Raw genomic sequence first — 18,499 nt, 5'->3', positions numbered from 1 at the left:
TGAGAAAAACCAACAAGCCAAAAAGAAGCTTGAATGAAAAGAGCTAAATGCAAGAAATAACAATGTATTTCCACTTATTTCTTTATTGTAGCATCATAGTCTCATTTCTTTCTATTAGAGTGTTGTCTTTTCAATTTTTTCTTATTAAGACATTGTACTTTAAAAAAGGAACCTAGTTATAGCGTTGCACTTTCAATTACTGTCTTATTAGGACATTTGTACTTGGGAAAACAAATAAATGGAATTAATAAAAATGTAAAGGATACTCCAATACTTTTCTAACAGAATGAGGATCAGTGTAATGATTACCTCTGGATTCATACTGCAATGCCCTATCAAATGAAATTGGGATTTTAATCGATGGATCCTTTGACAGTAACACCATGTGTTCTTGGATTCCTTGCAAGAATTGTGCAGGTTCACAATCCATCAAACATGTCAAATTCTCAGAAATCCCTGCAAAACACAAATACAAATCATTCAAGTTTCAAATTAGATAAATAAATTTATTGTATTTCAGATAAAGTGAAAAAGAATACTAACTCTCTTCAACCTTGCGTCAAAAGTTTAGGAGGTTCTTTTTTTCCTAGAGCCTCCCTTATCCCCCTTTTCCCTTTTGCCTTGAGAATAATAGGTAGTACTTATTATATTATCAATCTACTTTTATTGAAAAGTTTGAAGGAAAAGAAAAGCAGTAAAACAATCATACCTTTACCAGAATAGCCATCAGCCTTCGCATTAGACTTGCCATTTCCATTTGTCTCAAATTTTTCGTCAAACATATCTATGAAATTACATGAGTTAATGTGACATGATTCAAGTCAACACCATGTTTGATTATTTGTGACGCTTTTTGTTGTCCCAATCGGTGCCGATTTTTGTTGTGCTTAGGAGTCAGGAAGGAGGACGAAGAAGAAAAAAAATCGAAGCGTTCGAGTCTCACTGTCTGGTTGACGCACTTTAAACGTTCACCAAACCTTTTTAATTTTATAGAATTTTTGTCTTAAACTTGAATAATTTCATAAGCATGTCTATTAAAGTGGAGAAATTTTTGGTCAAGGTACATGCAAAAAGTAACAACAACGTACCACGTGTTGGATGATCTTATAAGGCTAATTACGTACACACATCTTCCTTCCCTCCGTCGTCCTCAGTGGGTGTCTCACCTGACTGACCATGTCATCCTCCGCCATGAACCCTCCGATCCAAGATCAGCTTCAAACCCTCACAATTTCTCCCCTAACTGTCACCCTGAAACGCCTCCCCCACATCACCGACGACCTCCCGAACCTCCAGACTCAGACAAACCCTTTACAAAGCAACAGCTTCTACCACCCCTGCGATGACGGATTCTACATCTCACATTCCGATGTCATCCTTCGTCAAATCGTGTTTGACTTTTCCGGTAACTTCCCTTCCTCTTCCCCTCACTTGGCCTACCACCGTGCTGGTCCCCGGAAAGAGATATTCTTCGATCCCAAACAAGTGTGTGCTGCCATCGTGACATGTGGCGGCCTTTGTCCTGGGCTTAACACCGTCATCCGTGAGCTTGTGGTGGGGTTGTGGGAGCTTTATGGTGTCCGGGAGATTTTTGGGATCAAAGCCGGCTACCGTGGATTTTATTCCGGTGACCTCATTCGGCTTGACCCAAAACTGGTTCATAACTGGCACAAGAGAGGAGGTACCGTACTCGAGACCTCTAGAGGTGGTTTTGATCTTCAAAAGATCGTTGATGCCATTCAAAATCGTCGCTTTAATCAGGTCTTTTTTTTTTCTTAAAACCAAAATCATCTCTCTCTCTCTCTGGCTATTTGTTCATTAGTATTAATATTCATATTTAGCGTGGACTTGAATCCAATATTGAGTGTGGGTTAGATAGTGACAAGCCAAATTAGTGCTAAAATAATGAATCCGTTGCAAAATGTCTATTTTAATAATATATGTTATATATTAGAGCCGAAAGTAAGTTTTATGTGGAGGTTATATAAGCATTAATATTACTATAGACAATAGAAGGATACAAAAAACCATGTGCGTGTAATTTAGAATTAGATATTTTTACTTTTTATTTTTAATATATATTTATTGAATAATATATTTGTTGAAAGTTTACAAAAAAATCTATCAAAAATCATGATTTTAAGTCTCTATAAATGAAGTATGATATTAATACATGTTTTGTACATATTTTAAGGTCTTATATAAAATGTGTTGTTGATTGTGTTAGGGTGTTGATAATTGGAAAAAAAAAATGGTTGATAATATATATGGATGTGAGAGAACATATTTAAATGAAATAATAGGTCGTGAGTGACCTGTTGATATTCATACTCTTAGAAACATTGATTTTACATCAAGATTATGTACTATCTGTCCATTCTTGGACTGATGGAGCAAGTCAGGGGTGTACTAATAAACATAGTCTTAAAAACATTGATTTTCTTACTCATAAAATCAATACAATACATTATTTAATAAGAACATGATTATGATTTATTACACATAATGGCAACGTACTAACATCTTTTACCGATGATTCAACAAAAATAAAGTGTATAGCGTATATTGCTAGGAAAATGTTAGTATGATACCATCATGGACAATAATTAGAGTATATTGCTATTATCATCAACTAGAGGTAACAATTTATGACACGACACGACAAAAATGCACAACACGAAACGAAATTGGAACGAAACTGAAATTTGAATTCATGTTCATGTTAACTATAAAAAACATAATGTCGTGTTCGTGTTCAGAATTCGACACGAAATTGACACGATTTAACAGTTATTTGTCGTGTTTTTCGTGTTATATTTGATAAAGTATTCATTAAATAAACTACTTTTTAGTATATGATATATTTTCCGTGTCGTGTCGTGTTTGTTGTTTTTTAATTCGTTCGTTTTCGTGTTAGTTAAAAAAACACAACATCGTGTTGTGTTATATTCGTGTTATAAAAAACATTGTCGTATCGTGTCAAACAAAAACACGAAACGATAGCATGATTTGCCACCTCTAATCAAAACATATAAATACATTATAAATTTGTAATGGTAGGAAAAAATATATAATGCTAAATCGGGTAGCAAAATTGAATTACATTGTTATTCCTTTACATTTTCCTTGAAATGGCTAATGGAAGAAAAAAAATACCAATATACTTCCCGATGTTTTTATTTTATCCAATGTAATATTGTCCTTCCTTACAATTTATCATTGTATTATAAGATTTTATCTATTATATCATTATAATTTAAAAAAAAATTATTATATTATTATATTTTTAAAATTCCATTGAATTTATTATGACTGAAAAATATTTTGTATGAAAAGTCCTATTATTTTTTACTAGGTATTAGTTTATGGAAAAGTATCAACTTTTTACTTTTTCAACAGAAAAATCTCAATCATCTAATTTTATCTGATAACTTATCATTTTCTGTATAAAAAATAATTTTTCCGTTAATTTAGGTAAAAATATAATATAATCGGGAGTTTTTATTAAAAAATAAAGTTAAAACATTTTTCATGAATTATAATAAAATAATAAGACTTTTCTAATAATAAACTAGTTTTTTTCGTAAAAAATCAAAATGATATATTAAAATATCTAATATAATAAATGAAGATCAATTTTATCACATGTCAATCTTTCATAAGTTTTGACACTTGTCATTTTGTGATATTTTTAAAATAAAATAAAATTAATATGTTAATTTCTGAACTTTTCAATTTTTAAAATTAAAGTCACATAATATTTATATGTATTTATATGTATATATATGTAAAGTATTAAATATAATAAATATGATAATAAATTACAATTAATATGTTTTTCATTTGTTATTTTAAAATTTTATTTTAAAAAATATTTATTATTTATATTTTAATATTTAATTTTTTTTTTAATTTAACTCATGTATTACACTAGTGTTAGAATAAACAAATAAATTATTAACGTCATACAGTAGGATTGATTGTATTTGTAGGTATACATAATTGGAGGAGACGGAACTCTACGAGGGGCGGTGAAGATATTCAACGAAATCCAAAGGCGGAAACTAAACGTAGCAGTCGTCGGAATCCCGAAAACAGTAGACAACGACGTCGGAATCATTGACAGGTCATTCGGGTTCCAAACCGCCGTGGAGATGGCCCAAGAAGCCATAAGTGCGGCCCACGTGGAGGCGGAGAGTGCACCGAATGGGATCGGGCTAGTGAAACTGATGGGGCGTCACTCCGGGCACATCGCCCTGGATGCAACCCTAAGCAGTTGCGATGTCGATTGTTGTTTGATCCCCGAAAACAAGTTTTATCTGGAAGGGAAAGGGGGTTTGTTTGAGTTTCTTGGTATTCGTTTGAAAGAACACGGACATGCAGTGGTGGTGGTGGCGGAAGGGGCGGGGCAGGATATTATTCCGAGGAGTGATTCTGAGAAGCAAAAGACGGATGAATCGGGGAATCCGGTGTTCTTAGATGTTGGGGTGTGGTTGAATTCGGAGTTGAAGAGATGGTGGGAGAGAGATCATAAAGGGGAGTTGTTTACAGTGAAGTACATAGATCCGACTTATATGATACGAGCTGTTACTGCGAATGCAACTGATAACTTGTATTGTACGCTTTTGGCACATTCCGCCATTCATGGGATTATGGCCGGGTATACGGGATTTGTCACCGGTCCGATCAACGGGAACTACGCTTACATTCCGATGGAGGACGTGGCTCAGGCCAAGAGTCCGGTTGGGACCAAAGACCATAAATGGGCTTGGGTTCGATCCATCACAGCTCAGCCTGATTTTCAGTTCACTACATAGACTCCACTTTTCTTCACAAGATTTTCGAATCAATGAAATTCAAAGATGGAATCACTGAATTATATATAATCTTTTCTGACCCTATCTATCACTGGTTGTTTGGTTAGAAATGGATGGAATTCAATGCTCAAATCTGAATAATCTTATACTTTTATTTGTATTTAAATAGTTTTTCTTTATTGTAATCGTATATAATTGAATTTATTTTTTTTATTCATTTCAATATATAAAGGTTAAATACAAAAAAAAAAAAAAAAAAAAAAAAAAAAAAAAAAAGTTTGGTACTTTTACTTCTTTGTGTTATAGCATTCATGGTATTGTATTTTGAAAAACATATCCAATGATAGCGATGTAATGCAAATTATTACACAGATGATTTTTCTGAAGTAGTATGATGTCGTAATTATGGAAAGAAAATACTATAATTGGACAGATTTTATAAACTACAATGTTTTGATTAAAAAAAATATATAAATACAATGTTGTGATAGAAAGAAATGGAAATAAGATGTTACAATATGTTTGCTATTTCTTGCATTTAGACCTATCAGCGTAAGTAGGTATTATTTTGGTGTTTTAACAAAAAAAGAATAGTGGACTTGAATTCCTTCCATCAAACATTTTTTTAGTTAATAAAAGGATTCCAATGGAATCTGATTTTCCAATTCCGTCTATGCAATAGGAAAGAAATGGAAACGAGAGATAGATTAGAATGTTAGAATTTAGATAGATGTTGATTAGCAACAGAAGCATTGAAATCTATACACTAAAAACCAGAACAGAAAAACAAGCATCGATTTTTTTTAAACCATGGATTCCTTCAATCAAGGACTATAGCCTTTTTGGTGCTTTCCATCACAATTTTGAGCTTTTCCAGCTCAGTCAACGCACTTTTCAATGGCTCCTTGACTTTGCTTTTTTTCGCCTGAAAAACAACACAAGTATGATGTTGTAATTGTATTTCTATTTGGATGACATGGCAGCTATATTTGGATAGATTTTTCAAAGTATGATGTTGTAATTGTATTAGTATTAGAAAATAATAAACAAATCAATGAAAGCATGTTGCTATTTATAGCATTATACCTTTAATGATGGCATGAGACCAAAAGCTTCGCCAACAGATTCAACTGCAGTGTTTGCAATGAGGCACATCTGGGAATAATATAAAAAATTTCATAAGAAAAGAAAAATTATATCAAAAAACAAGTTTTTGAGGTTTAGATTTGTACCTCGGCATCAGAAACACCTTGGTTCTTGAGAGGTCTAGATTTATTTGAGTTAAAGGATCAAAACAAATAACAAGCAACGATTTATATACACAAAAGATTCATGTCATGGCATATTCGCATGCATGAAAAATGGCAAGCCAAAAAGAAGCTTGAATGAAAAGTGCTAAATGCAAGAAACAACACTTATTTGTTTATTGTAGCATCATACTCTCATATCTTTCTATTAGTTTGTTGACTTTTCAATTTTTGATTTTGTTATTAAGGCATTGTACTTTAAAAAATGTACCTAGTTATCGCATATTCGCATTGCACTTTCAATTATTTTCTTATTAGGATGCTGTAATAAAAAAAAAAACAAATAAAGGAAATGTAAAGGATACTCCAATACTTTTCTAACAGAGTGAGGATCAGTGTAATGATTGCCTCTGGATGCATACTGCAATGCCCTATCAAATGAAATTGGGATTTTAATCGATGGATCTTTTGACAATAACACCATGTGCTCTTGAATTCCTTGCATAATTTGTGCAGCTTCACAATCCATCAAACATGTCACATTCTCAGGAATCTCTGCACAATACAAATACAAATACAAATCATTCAAGTTTCAAACTAAATAAATAAATGTATTGTTATTTTGTATTTCAGAATACTAACCCTGTTCAACATTAAGCAAAAGTGCACGAGGTTCTTTTTTTCCAGAGCCTCCCTTATCTCCTTTTCCCCCTTTGCCTTGAGAATAAGTAGTACTCTTACTATATTAGCAATGTCTACTTTTTTTATTGAAAGATTTGAAGGAAAAGAAAAGCAGATGAGAACAGTTGTATATACCTTTACCAGAATAGCCATCAGCCTTCCCATTAGACTTGCCATTTCCATTTGTCTCAAATTTTTCATCGAACATGTCTATGAAATGAAATATTATTATGAGTTAATGTTTCATGATTCAAGTGAAAACACCATCTTGATTAGATTATTGCAGAAAATACTAGTAATATGAAATGGGGTTAAAACCTTCGGAATCAAACTGAACTTTTCTTCCCTTGTCCTTTCCTTTAGAAGCTATACACAAAAGAATTTAAAAACACAGAAACAAGTGAGATAAGTAATTCATCCCCAAATAAATACCTACCTTCATAAGAGGCAACAAATTCATTCAACAAAAAGGACTAAAAAAAAGGCAGATCCCAAAGAGAAGAACATCCAAATATGTTGTATATATCAATGTAAGAATTCAAGCCATAAAAATGAGATATGATATGAAAGAAAAAACCCAAATTGAAGCAGAAAATGGAGAGAATATGGCGTCGGAAAAGTTTCGCATTGCATTAGGGTTTTTTTTTTCTTTTACCTGGTGATTTTAAAGCAGATTTTCCTCCCTTTTCTCCTTTCTCAGACATTTTAGCTACAAAAACATATACGCAGTCAGAGAAATCAAGATTTTAGACATCGCTGTTAACCAAAATTTTCTTCACCAAGACTAAAATAAAAGATTTTTTTTATTTTTTTCATCATGTAGGATATGAAAGATGCATTAAAGAAATGAAGATCGAAGTTGAAAAGAAATGATTTTACCTTGGGAGACAGGAAGACGAAGAAAAAAATGTTTAAGCTGACAGCAGTGCCGTCGAGCTCTTCCTTTCCGGTTATCGGCCTTTGCCTAGAGAGAAGCGTTGCACTCTCAGTCTGGTACAACACTTTAAACGTTCACAAAACCTTTTTTTTTTTTGTGAGAATTTCTTTTAATATTTTTCTAAACTGGTAATTATGTTTATATTTTATAAAACTTCAACTTACGTTCATAATTTAATAACTATATTTATATTTTTATAAAACTTTAATATTTTTATAAAATCTATAAACTTTTATATATATATATATATATATATATATATATATTTAATTTAATCATAACTAATCTATTTTAAAATTAAAAATATTATCTTTAAATGAATTTTTAATTATCAAAAAACTAATTAAATTATCACCTTATAATATTACCTATCTCCCAAATGGATAGAAATATGGAAATATGGATGTATGCGAACCATAAGTTAGGGTCAATATATCATTTATGAATTTGCCTAATAATAACAATAGATCAAACAGAGTTTAGGTTCTTTATTTAAAATCTGACATAAAATTGTCATCAACCAAAATCTAATGTCTACTTTCATAGTTACTTTTAAGATGTTGATCGATCAATTGAATTCATATATTTGGAGTTATTGATGTCATAAATTATGCATATTTTACACACTTTTATATATATTTTAATAAAATTTTAAGGATCATCTCCGATTCAAAATTCCTTAAAATGACTTATGGTGGTAGTATTGCCAACCATTAGGACCATTTATGTAATTTTGTCTTTTTTAAATGATAAACATATTCATAATAAACCCTCACAAAATTATATCAATTTTAATCTTTATATCAATTTAAAATCTGATGGAAGTTGAGAAATAAGGAGCATGTGAATGACTTGCCCAAAGTCATCTTTAAGATGTATATATAAAGTTAGCAAAGAAGTTTGTTTGTCTCGTAAAGACAAAACTGCAAAAATGGTTCCTGTGGTATGTATTTTTTTAAAGTTTTAGTCTAAATCACGATTTTTTTAGATTGGTGGTCCTTTTGAGCTAGTTTCGTTGCGTTTTTGGTCCCTATAAATAGTGAAATGACCATAATACCCTTGGGGTATTTATTTTCCATTTTTAAATTCATTTTTTTCTAGTTTAATAATTATTTATTCATTTTAATTATTAAAAAAATAAAAAGGCCACCTCTCTCTCTCTCCACCTCCTCCTCCTTCATTTACGACCAAGTACTCCCCACCAGAGTTGGAGTCGTTTTTCCAGCCACCAAGACATTCGGGGTTACCTACTACCATCGCATTTTCTATTCAAATCACTTTAAAAATCCCTAAACACACACTAAATCATCTAAACCTCCATCCAAATCATTTGTGCATCTTTCATCCAATCAATTGAAAAACAAACATACATACACTAAATCCACATCTCCTGCTGGGTTTTCTTCCCTAAATCGAAAAGCAGTTTTCCATCGGACCACCAGTCAACTAAACGATCGCCTCCGCTGACCAGAAAATCAAAACATTTGGAAATCGATCTTGATTTTGTTTCAACATCAAAGTTCATTGATTTGAAGTCCTATGAGAAGAACCTAGTAAGGAATTAAGTTGATTCATCTCATCGGAGGTGGGTTTGATTGAACTCGTTGTTATGATGTTTCTTTATTGTTGTATGTGTTTGAGGACGAGAATGACAGAGATGATGGTGGAGAACGATGCCATGACTGGATCCGTTGATGAACAGAACTGGGTCGGGTACTGCAACTTCAGTTCGATCGACTGAGAGATACAAACCGGAGGCATAGGTGGTCGGCATCAAAGATGACATTGGATTTTATCGGAGGATTCAGCCTCGCCAAAGCAGTATCTGCAAAATTTAGGGATTAAAATTAAGGCCAGAACAAACCTGTTGCAAGATGGCTTAACATAAGTGGGGTTTCGCCCCCTTCTTCTGGTTCCCACTTCACAAAACAGCAACAATTTGGAGGGTAACTCTGCCGCCAATATTGGCTTTTGTGATCGCATGGATCATCATGACAGAGAATATGATACGATCGCCACAATTGATTGGAGTTGATGCTAGGGATCTGGGATGATGTTTACTCGATCGATGTTGCCAAATAGCATACGATCTTCATTAAGGAGACGTTTAAAAGGATTGGGTTTACAACAAAACTTCATTAAGCAGACCATTGAAAGGGATTGTCACTAAGAGAGAGAGAGAGAAAGAAAAGAGAGAGAGAGGTGGGTCCTTTGTTATTTTTTAAATTGTTGAAATGAATAAACAAACATTAAATTTTTAAAAAAAAATGAAAAATAAATACCAAGGGTATTATAGTAGTTTTAATTTTCAGATGGACTATTTTCACATATAAATCACTCCAAAAGGACTATAAATCCAAAAATTCAAGGTTTGGACTAAAACCCTAAAAATCTGCATACCACAGGGACCATTTTTGCAATTTTGTCGTCCAAAAAATATAATTTCCTGATAAAAAATAATAATAATAATAATAATAAATAAAAGTTTAGTAATAATATCTTCAAATAGATCTATCTGGGCCATCTTCTATTCAAAGTCGTATATGAAATCTTTAAACACTTACAACTTGTCTCTTTACAAAGTTTTTGTTTTTAACACAAAAAGTAATTCTTAGAACAAATAATGCATTACCAACAAATGTGTAAGATTGTTTCCATTTATACAAACCCTTGGTACTTGGATCATAATATTATGATAAACATGATATAAATCGCTCTTCCTAAAATGTTCTGATGTTGTGATATTATAATGGCCAATTTATGCATCTTCAAGAAAACCCCTTACGAGCTTTTATCATGATTAAAAAACTCTCTTAGGGGATGTTTGATAAAACTTTAATGCTTGATGATTCTAATCTCTTAATGGTTCAGAGAAACTAGGAATCTTTAACCGTTCAAAGGCTTTTTTCATTCAGATTCATATTCATATTCAGGGTGACCTACGAATAATTTTATTCAGAGTTTATCCTTGATCATCTTACTACTAGAATAAAGCATACATGGACAACAAATGACAATAAAGGAGCTTTAAAAGGAGATGATGATAGCATGCATGTGTAGTAGTATACTATAAAAGTCTTTACATTTAAAAGGATTTATCCGTGGTAGTAACTATAAGTAATAGAGTGTATAAACCTTGAGTCTAGGCTACTTTCCTACACTTGTACACAAGTAACTACATTGGCTTTCAAAAATTGATTCCAAATGAAATGGGGTTGGGGGGTTATTACAATTGACAACTGTACAAAATACAAAGCGCTATCTATGGATATGCTAGAAAATTGGCTTACAAATTACAAAATGTCTGTCTATATAGTATATTGAATGATTTGATCCGAGTCTTAGGTTGAGTCCTGCATCTGTTGTTTTCCTGCTACAAACTCCTTCTCAATTGTACTAAACATGATCATCATACGATCTTGGAGATTCGCGTGTATGTTTTTTGTGATCTTTTTCTTATGTTTTGTGCTTTTTAACCATGCAATCCCAAAATACACCACCACTTTACATCCAATGGATCTTGAAGCTTGATCCTCTATTTGGTACTTGGTATGTAGCTGTTAAAATAAAATAATTACTTCCAAAACACGTTAGGGCTACTTTCATATAATGGCATCCTGCTTACGTTTATTTTTATTACAGTATTCTACTTTGAAAAAATTATCAAATTATAACACTATACTTCCAATTTTTTTCTTATCATAGCAGTGAAAGTTACATTGTATTGGGAGCATATTTCTACAATCGGGTAGATTTTTAAGTATAGTGTTGTAATAAGATAAAATGGAAGTAGATGTTATATATAGTAAACAAATCAATGAAAGCAGACTGCTATTTCTTTCATTTTAACCCAACATGTTAATACATTTAAGAAATAGCAATGTACTTTCATAAAATTGTGTATTATTGCATCCTTCTTTCATTTTCTTTTTCTTATTAAAACATTGTACTTTGAAAATTCCACCCGATTATAGCATTGTACTTCAAAATAAAATAAAAAAATAAAAATACATCTTATTATACCAATAGAATTTACTTTGTAATTGAATGCATATCACTATTATTAGGTTGATGTTTTGAGTACAATGTTGTAATAATAAGAAGATATAAGCCTAGGATGGTATAATAAACAAATCAATGGAACTACATCGATATTTCTTGCATTTACCCCAACATGTTATTTTATTAAGAAAGAGCAAAGTACTTTCATATATTTGTGTACTATAGCATCCTACTTTCATTTCTCTCTTACATCATTGTATTTTTAATCATTTTATTATCAAGGCACTGTGCTTTGAAAAATCAACCCAATAGTAAGCAGTATACTTCAAATATTATAAATCAATTTGTATATGGATGTCATTGCTATAAATATAATTGGGTAGATTTTGTTAGTTACAAAGTTGTAATAAGAAGAAATGAAAGTATGATGCTATAAAAAAAAAAAAAGCGCATTGCCATATTAAGAAATGTCAATGTACTTTGATTGATTTGTGTATCATACTTTCATTTGTTTCTATTATGGCATTGAGCTCTGAAAAATCTACCCAATTATAGGATTGTACTTACGCTATAACCAGATAGATGTGTGTGTGTTTTTTTTAATAATAATAATAATAATAATAATGTAATTAATAAGAGGAAGGAAATGGTATTTACGGTGAAATAGTCGCCAAGTGGGACCCCATGGAGAGTGGTGACCTCTTCGACAAGCCAACCGTTTCGGTCTCTGGATTTTTGCTGAGTGGTGGTGACTTCTCCTCCATAACGAGAGACGCTTATATCAAATTTGTAATAAGTCTGTCTCTGATAAACATCCGGCTTTTCAAACTCCCATGGGCTCGTTGAATAATTCACACAGTGTGCCCTGTCCATTGCTCTCCGCTCCAACTCACTCCCACTAAACAACTCCATCACAAAATTCGACTGCAACACAATTTTGGAAATCAATCACAATGTTTTCCTAAAAATATGCAAACAACTCCAAGTATAAGGCACTCACAGGGACTGAAAGAACAGAGGAGTAGACAACAGACAGGCTGACATCTTGAATGCCTAAAAAGGATCCGCTTTCTTCGCTCTGAAGGGTTTTGTTATCAGAGTCATCATCACTTCTAATGGATGATGTCGATTCCTCTTCAACCATCTTATCATCAGATTCCTCTTCAGCAATTAGTGCCTTCTGCTCAGGACTCAACGCTCTAGCCCTCCACAGAGCCATTATTGTCCTATTATCACCCAAAATCACAACAATACATATTCATTCTTAAATACCAATCTACTTTCATGTCTTTTTTTTTCTTTTTTAAATAAATAAATACCTACCTGTGTGCAACATTGAAAGACACAAAAGACTGGAAATGAAATTTGAGCCTGCCTTGTGGATCTTGTGTCTTGGCACCATGCTTTGCATCCAAGCCTTTGCCTGGAAGTAATGTTATGACCACAATTGGACTACCCATCGATGACAAAGTAGGTGGGACCACTTGAATATCTTCTATGTCTTCCCATAGAAAATAAAAGTTTGTCTTGTGTCCAAATATGTCCCCATGGAACCCTATTATTCTTGCTGACAAAAACAAACGACCCTGCACCAAAAAAAAAAAAAAAAAACAATATCTCGCTTAAGGGAAATGTAAAATCACATCAAAGGGTATATGTGGAAAGCTTGTGTCAAAAACAAAAAAAATGAAAAAGTACCTGGAGGGGCATTTTACGCTTCAAATGACATGTAAAATCATTTATCAAAAACTCCTCTGGTGGAAGCTTAAAGAGCTTCTGAAATGCTGAGTTTGTTTGAGGAGAACGTAACTTTATCTGGATAATTTGAAAAAAGAAAAGTTAAATCACAAAAAGCGAGCAAATCAAAAAAGAAAAGAAATTACCTTCTTTCCAACCTCTTTTTCCATCTTGGTCAAATATTCTTTGATAATATTGCTACCTCTTGTATTATTCAAAAAAATCCTCAAATGCAATTTAGATTGACAGGCCTGTGCTAACTTCCCTTGAAGAGGAATCCACACATCACCCAAATCAGAAATATTTGTTTTTACAAAATTTATTTGAGTTCGCCCCAAAGACACAGCTTCATCAAAAGGTCCATCAAAATCATAAACCTCAACATCCAAAGTAGATGGAGGGTCATCCATTGCATCAAATTCAAATATTTCTGCATCAAAAAAATATATAACATTTCAAATGAGGGCGTTTATGTCTTTTTCAAAAATCACACTGACTCACCATTCCAGCGAGGATCAGATTTTTGGAATTTTATTGAACTGCTTCTTGTTTTCCCATTGCATGTGAAGACAACGTATGGATCAGATAAGCAACTTGAATCAACAGCTGCTAAATTGCTTCCTTCAACCAATGCAACAGTCAGCAACCATCCATCCCCTTGTGCTTTTATTCCATGATCACCACCTGCATATTACAATTTACAATTTACCATTTTACCCTTACATACTAAATACTAACAAATTTCACAATATTCGTTAACTCCAAATTGAGTGAAAAAGAAAGAAACATGTATATATTGCCCAGATTAAGTGGTTAAGTGAAAAAGAAGCAATAAAAAATTATTATTTATACCTTTTTGCACTCTAGCCTGCATAAAGCGTGATATGAGATGCATAACTCTTTCAGCTTGAAGAACCAAAACTCCACAGACAACAACTTCCCCAATTGAATCTGGTAAATCCAAGCCACCAAATTCAAGGCCTTGAATAGTACTAGGCATGGCTAAAAAGAGATGCACAAGCACATACAATCCCATGAAAAAAGTCGAAATGACAGTGAAATTAGCAAAATATTGAACAGCAAGCTTCCAATCTGACTGTGTTTCCACCTGTAAAGATGCCAAAGCTTGTTCTTTTTCTGATCCAAAATCTTTCAAATCAACCACCTTCAGCTTCTCACCCAACAAACCCCCAACCTGCTCAAAACTATCCTTCACACCTTGTCGGGCCCCACCTTCAATCATACCCTTCATCATTGTGTTATGCAAGAAATTCATCCGCCATGAAACCACCAAATGAGAACACTCTTCCCCTGATGGAAGCTCGGGTCCTGGAGTAATGGAGGTCATAACCTCAACCCTGTAATTGCTTGCATATGGAGCTTCTGGAGTGTTCACACTTGCTAAAACTGCAAAACATTTTCCATCTGCTTTCAAATATGTTTGATCTTCGATTGCTTTTATTGCTTTTATTAACCTAGATGCTGCTTTCACGTATGTAACCACTCTTTTTAGACTGCTGCTTTCTGTGTCGAATTTCCATGGTCCCACTTGAAGATCTGTACTTCCTTGAATCTCTGCTAATTGTTTCAGATAGTTTGATTCGGATGAGAAGATGAAAGAATTCAGTTCAGATGGTGAAATCGCATACATCTGATCCAACATTACACCTCCGGGTAAATTAGCAGGCATCTCCCTCCCTTCATCTTTCTCTTCCATGTTTTTCATTAGTTCTCCAAAGTTTGCTGATGTGATTTGTTCTTCAGTTTTGTCCTCGGATACCTCTGAGTCGTCCGTTTCGGGCACCTCGGGTAGCTCGGTCAGTTTAGTAGAGACGGATTGTAGGATTGGTTCGTTGTTTCTGTTGAAAATCTGAGAAAGCAGACTTGAAATCTTCTCTTTGTTTGTTTTTTCCTCTTTCATAGGTGCAGCGGCTTCTTCTGACCTCATTGGAGATGACATTCTTGAACTAGTGGAAGATCTTGCAGGCGACATTGCTCCGTTCTCAGCTTGTGGTTGCAAGTCCGATTGAGGGTTATTTTGGGAAAAACATACTGTGAGAAGAATTTCGCCTGGTAAAAACCATTCAATTCATACATTTCAAAACAAGATCTGTATGCATCACATACATAAAATAACAGAGAGTAAGTAAGTAAGAAGATTACCGCATTCTTTGAACTTGGATTTCTTCTTGGGTTGCAAACGATACCATATAGTACCAAGGGATTTGTCAACAGTATCGAAAACCTGAGAAATGGGGATTTTAATGCTGCCAACAAAATCATCATTGAAGTACTTATCTTCATTCAAGACAGTAACAACAAGTTGTTCCTTCAAATCCTCCACCTTGAAGCTAAACTCATCGCACCAAGAAGGGTTCAAGCACTTTTTCACCACTTTAGTCTTGAACCTCTGGCTCCCTAGTTTTAATTTCACGTATGGATCAATGGAACCATTTGGATCTATTGCAGGTAGATTCTTGGCTTCAATCACACGAACTAACAGCTTCATATCCAATCAGCAGAATACAAACTTCGGAGTAATGTTAATGTGAAGTAAATTGCAATCGGTAGAGATCACGGAAGTGGATTGACGTTTGCCGAAAAGGGGCACATTGTAGTAGAGATCAATGAACTCGGTGAACTCAGCATAGGGGGGGAAGGTCAACCAAAAACCCAGAAATTTGATAAAATGATTTATAAAGCGGAATATAACGAAACTGGAAAAGGGACTTGGAGATTCTTCAAGTCTGAAAAGGGGCAATGGAATAAACAAACCAAAAACCCAGAAAATTGATGAAATGATCGAGGGGATCAATCAAGAAATTGGGACAAACGAAGTGGATGAATTTGGAGAAAACAGCAGAAAAGAAATGACAAGAAAAACGTATAGTTGTCGACGATTTGAAGAACAATGAAAAAGATTGATTGATCGATGAAGAAGAAGAAGAAGAAGAAGAAGGGGATTGTTGAATTCAATTCAATTTTTGTAGCAGACGACGGGAAGAGACTTTGATCTATTTTTATTTTTGCTGAGAATATTTAAATATAAAATATTAATATTAATATCAATATTAATAAAGAATAACCACCATCACCATGTGGCATTTAGTTCATATTTCATTTTCTTGGTTTATCTATCTTTTTTTTTGTTCTTTTTTCTTTTTCAATCTATGTTATTCAAATACGGATTGCGCGTCTCTCTTTGGAACCATTTGACTTTTTGGAAACTTTCTCACATCTTTTAGTTTTGTTCATTATTAGTTCACCAAATTAGGTCTTTTTTTGTTCTTTATATATATATATATATATATATATATATATATATATATATATATATATATATATATATATATATATATATATATATGGAAAAGTGAATATACCCTTAAGGGTATATAAGCTTAGGTACCCAAACTCACCATAATATGTTGTTTTGTATCATATAATACATTCTAATTGTCTAATGTTCTTATAATTTAACTTCTAACTTGATTTACTTCCAAGATTTTTATAAATTACACATTTATCTTTCTCTAACATAATTTTCATTTTCATCTACAATATATATAGTCTAATAAGTGTTCGGCAAAAAGATGTGATGTAAGAGAAAAATTATACGGAAATTTCGAATATCTTGAAAGTAAATCAACTTAAAATTGAAGTTTATGAACATTATAATGAATATATCAAACAAAACGATGTATTATGGTGTGTTCGGGTACCTAAGCTTATATACCCTTAAGGGTATATTCACTTTTCCCTATATATATATATATATATATATATATATATATATATATATATATATATATATATATATATATATATATTAAATTAGGTATTTTTTTCTTTATTTATACATATATATTTCAATAAATACAGTTTGCAAATAGTTTAGATAAAGACTAGTTTTGAATAAAGGATATAATATGTTGTATAGATATATCTTAATTATATGGGATCAATATCTTATATATATATATATATATATATATATATATATATATATATATATATATATATATATATATATATATATATATATTCACTCGATCCCATTGGGATCCTTACGGTAAATTCCAAGTTTCACTTGGTATCAGAGCCACGATCTGTGAAAACCCGAAATTTCCATTCGGTCAAACCCTAAAAGTCAACCCTTTCGTATCATAAATTAATGTCATTATTTCTTATTTTTAAGAAATATAAAGTTCGTTTGATTATTTTAATATTATTTTTAAACGAACGGGTGAAAGAAAGTGTCGTCTCGGGTTTTGATTTTTGAAAACCGCAAACACTTCACGTCTTAGAAATTCCCGACCAAACTTTTATGTTTTGGGTTTAGAAATCACCCAAAACCGTGAACTCATGCCTATGTATGAGTTTACTCCCCAAAAAGTTAGTCATTTGTGTTTACTCCCCAAAAGTCAAAAGAGTAAACTCCAAAAACTCTCTCAAGTATCATCCAAGATTTAATTCCAAATCTTCAATCTTGTAAGTGTTCTAACCATTTCAAGTTAGTAAAACACTTAATCTAGTGTTTGTGCATCTATTCATCCATTCATTTATGTATTTTGTTTAGATTTTCCAAAACACCAAGAACACCAAGAACACACACTAAGTGTTCTTGGCCTTTTAGCTCAAATCAAGCCTTCTAATAGTAAGTACTTCCATCCTTGAGTGATTCTAAGCTAGTATTACATTTAAACACCAATAAAATATGCCAAGAACACAAGACTAGAGGTGTTTACGGTCCAAGGAGATGCTTGGGCCGTAAACACCATAAAGTGCACCAAAGTGTGCCTAAGTCTTTATCTAAGCTCTAGTTTGATGTTTTAAGCCTTCCTTGAATTGATTAAACCTTCCTTTGATGTGTCTAAGCCTTGAAAAACATCAAAAACCAACAATTATAGGTGTTTACGGTTTGGGGATCTCCCAAAACCGTAAACACCCTAAGTATGTATAAGTTGGTCATTTTCCTTCCTTAGGCTTAGAAACTAGCACATACACTTACCTAATTGTGTTAAGGACTTGAAAACTTAGCATTACCCTTCTGCATAAAGGTTTACGGTAGTAAACCC

General features: G+C 32.7%; 3 protein-coding genes and 1 long non-coding RNA gene across 4 annotated transcripts; 1 reads left to right on the top strand and 3 right to left on the bottom strand.

The window, feature by feature from the left end:
• Window positions 1-308: 308 nt before the first annotated feature.
• Window positions 309-1,226, bottom strand: LOC128126866 (uncharacterized). Its single transcript, XR_008224924.1, has 4 exons — window positions 1,089-1,226; window positions 710-977; window positions 544-620; window positions 309-456 (listed from the first exon to the last, which is right to left on the bottom strand). It is a non-coding gene; the product is annotated as an uncharacterized LOC128126866 (long non-coding RNA).
• On the top strand, window positions 806-5,034 carry LOC111895437 (ATP-dependent 6-phosphofructokinase 2). The gene is made up of 2 exons (XM_023891513.3): window positions 806-1,761; window positions 3,993-5,034. The coding sequence occupies exons 1-2, from the start codon at window positions 1,177-1,179 to the stop codon at window positions 4,815-4,817; spliced, it is 1,410 nt and encodes a 469-aa protein (XP_023747281.1). The 5' UTR covers window positions 806-1,176; the 3' UTR covers window positions 4,818-5,034.
• Window positions 5,035-5,503: 469 nt separating this feature from the next.
• Window positions 5,504-7,741, bottom strand: LOC111895435 (DNA-directed RNA polymerases IV and V subunit 4). Its single transcript, XM_023891512.2, has 9 exons — window positions 7,625-7,741; window positions 7,401-7,454; window positions 7,064-7,111; window positions 6,881-6,955; window positions 6,707-6,781; window positions 6,430-6,619; window positions 6,050-6,083; window positions 5,904-5,972; window positions 5,504-5,742 (listed from the first exon to the last, which is right to left on the bottom strand). Exons 2-9 carry the CDS (start codon window positions 7,447-7,449, stop codon window positions 5,638-5,640), a joined length of 645 nt encoding a protein of 214 aa, XP_023747280.1. The 5' UTR covers window positions 7,450-7,454; window positions 7,625-7,741; the 3' UTR covers window positions 5,504-5,637.
• Window positions 7,742-10,739: 2,998 nt separating this feature from the next.
• Window positions 10,740-16,435, bottom strand: LOC111895434 (C2 and GRAM domain-containing protein At1g03370). Its single transcript, XM_023891511.3, has 9 exons — window positions 15,585-16,435; window positions 14,274-15,491; window positions 13,923-14,105; window positions 13,568-13,851; window positions 13,383-13,499; window positions 13,008-13,270; window positions 12,685-12,910; window positions 12,342-12,608; window positions 10,740-11,239 (listed from the first exon to the last, which is right to left on the bottom strand). Exons 1-9 carry the CDS (start codon window positions 15,928-15,930, stop codon window positions 11,024-11,026), a joined length of 3,120 nt encoding a protein of 1,039 aa, XP_023747279.1. The 5' UTR covers window positions 15,931-16,435; the 3' UTR covers window positions 10,740-11,023.
• Window positions 16,436-18,499: the final 2,064 nt, after the last annotated feature.

Source organism: Lactuca sativa, chromosome 1, assembly GCF_002870075.4.
Source record: "Lactuca sativa cultivar Salinas chromosome 1, Lsat_Salinas_v11, whole genome shotgun sequence".
Lineage (NCBI taxonomy): Eukaryota > Viridiplantae > Streptophyta > Magnoliopsida > Asterales > Asteraceae > Lactuca > Lactuca sativa.
Note: the sequence above shows the minus strand (reverse complement) of the source record. Positions and strands in the feature narration are given on the sequence as shown.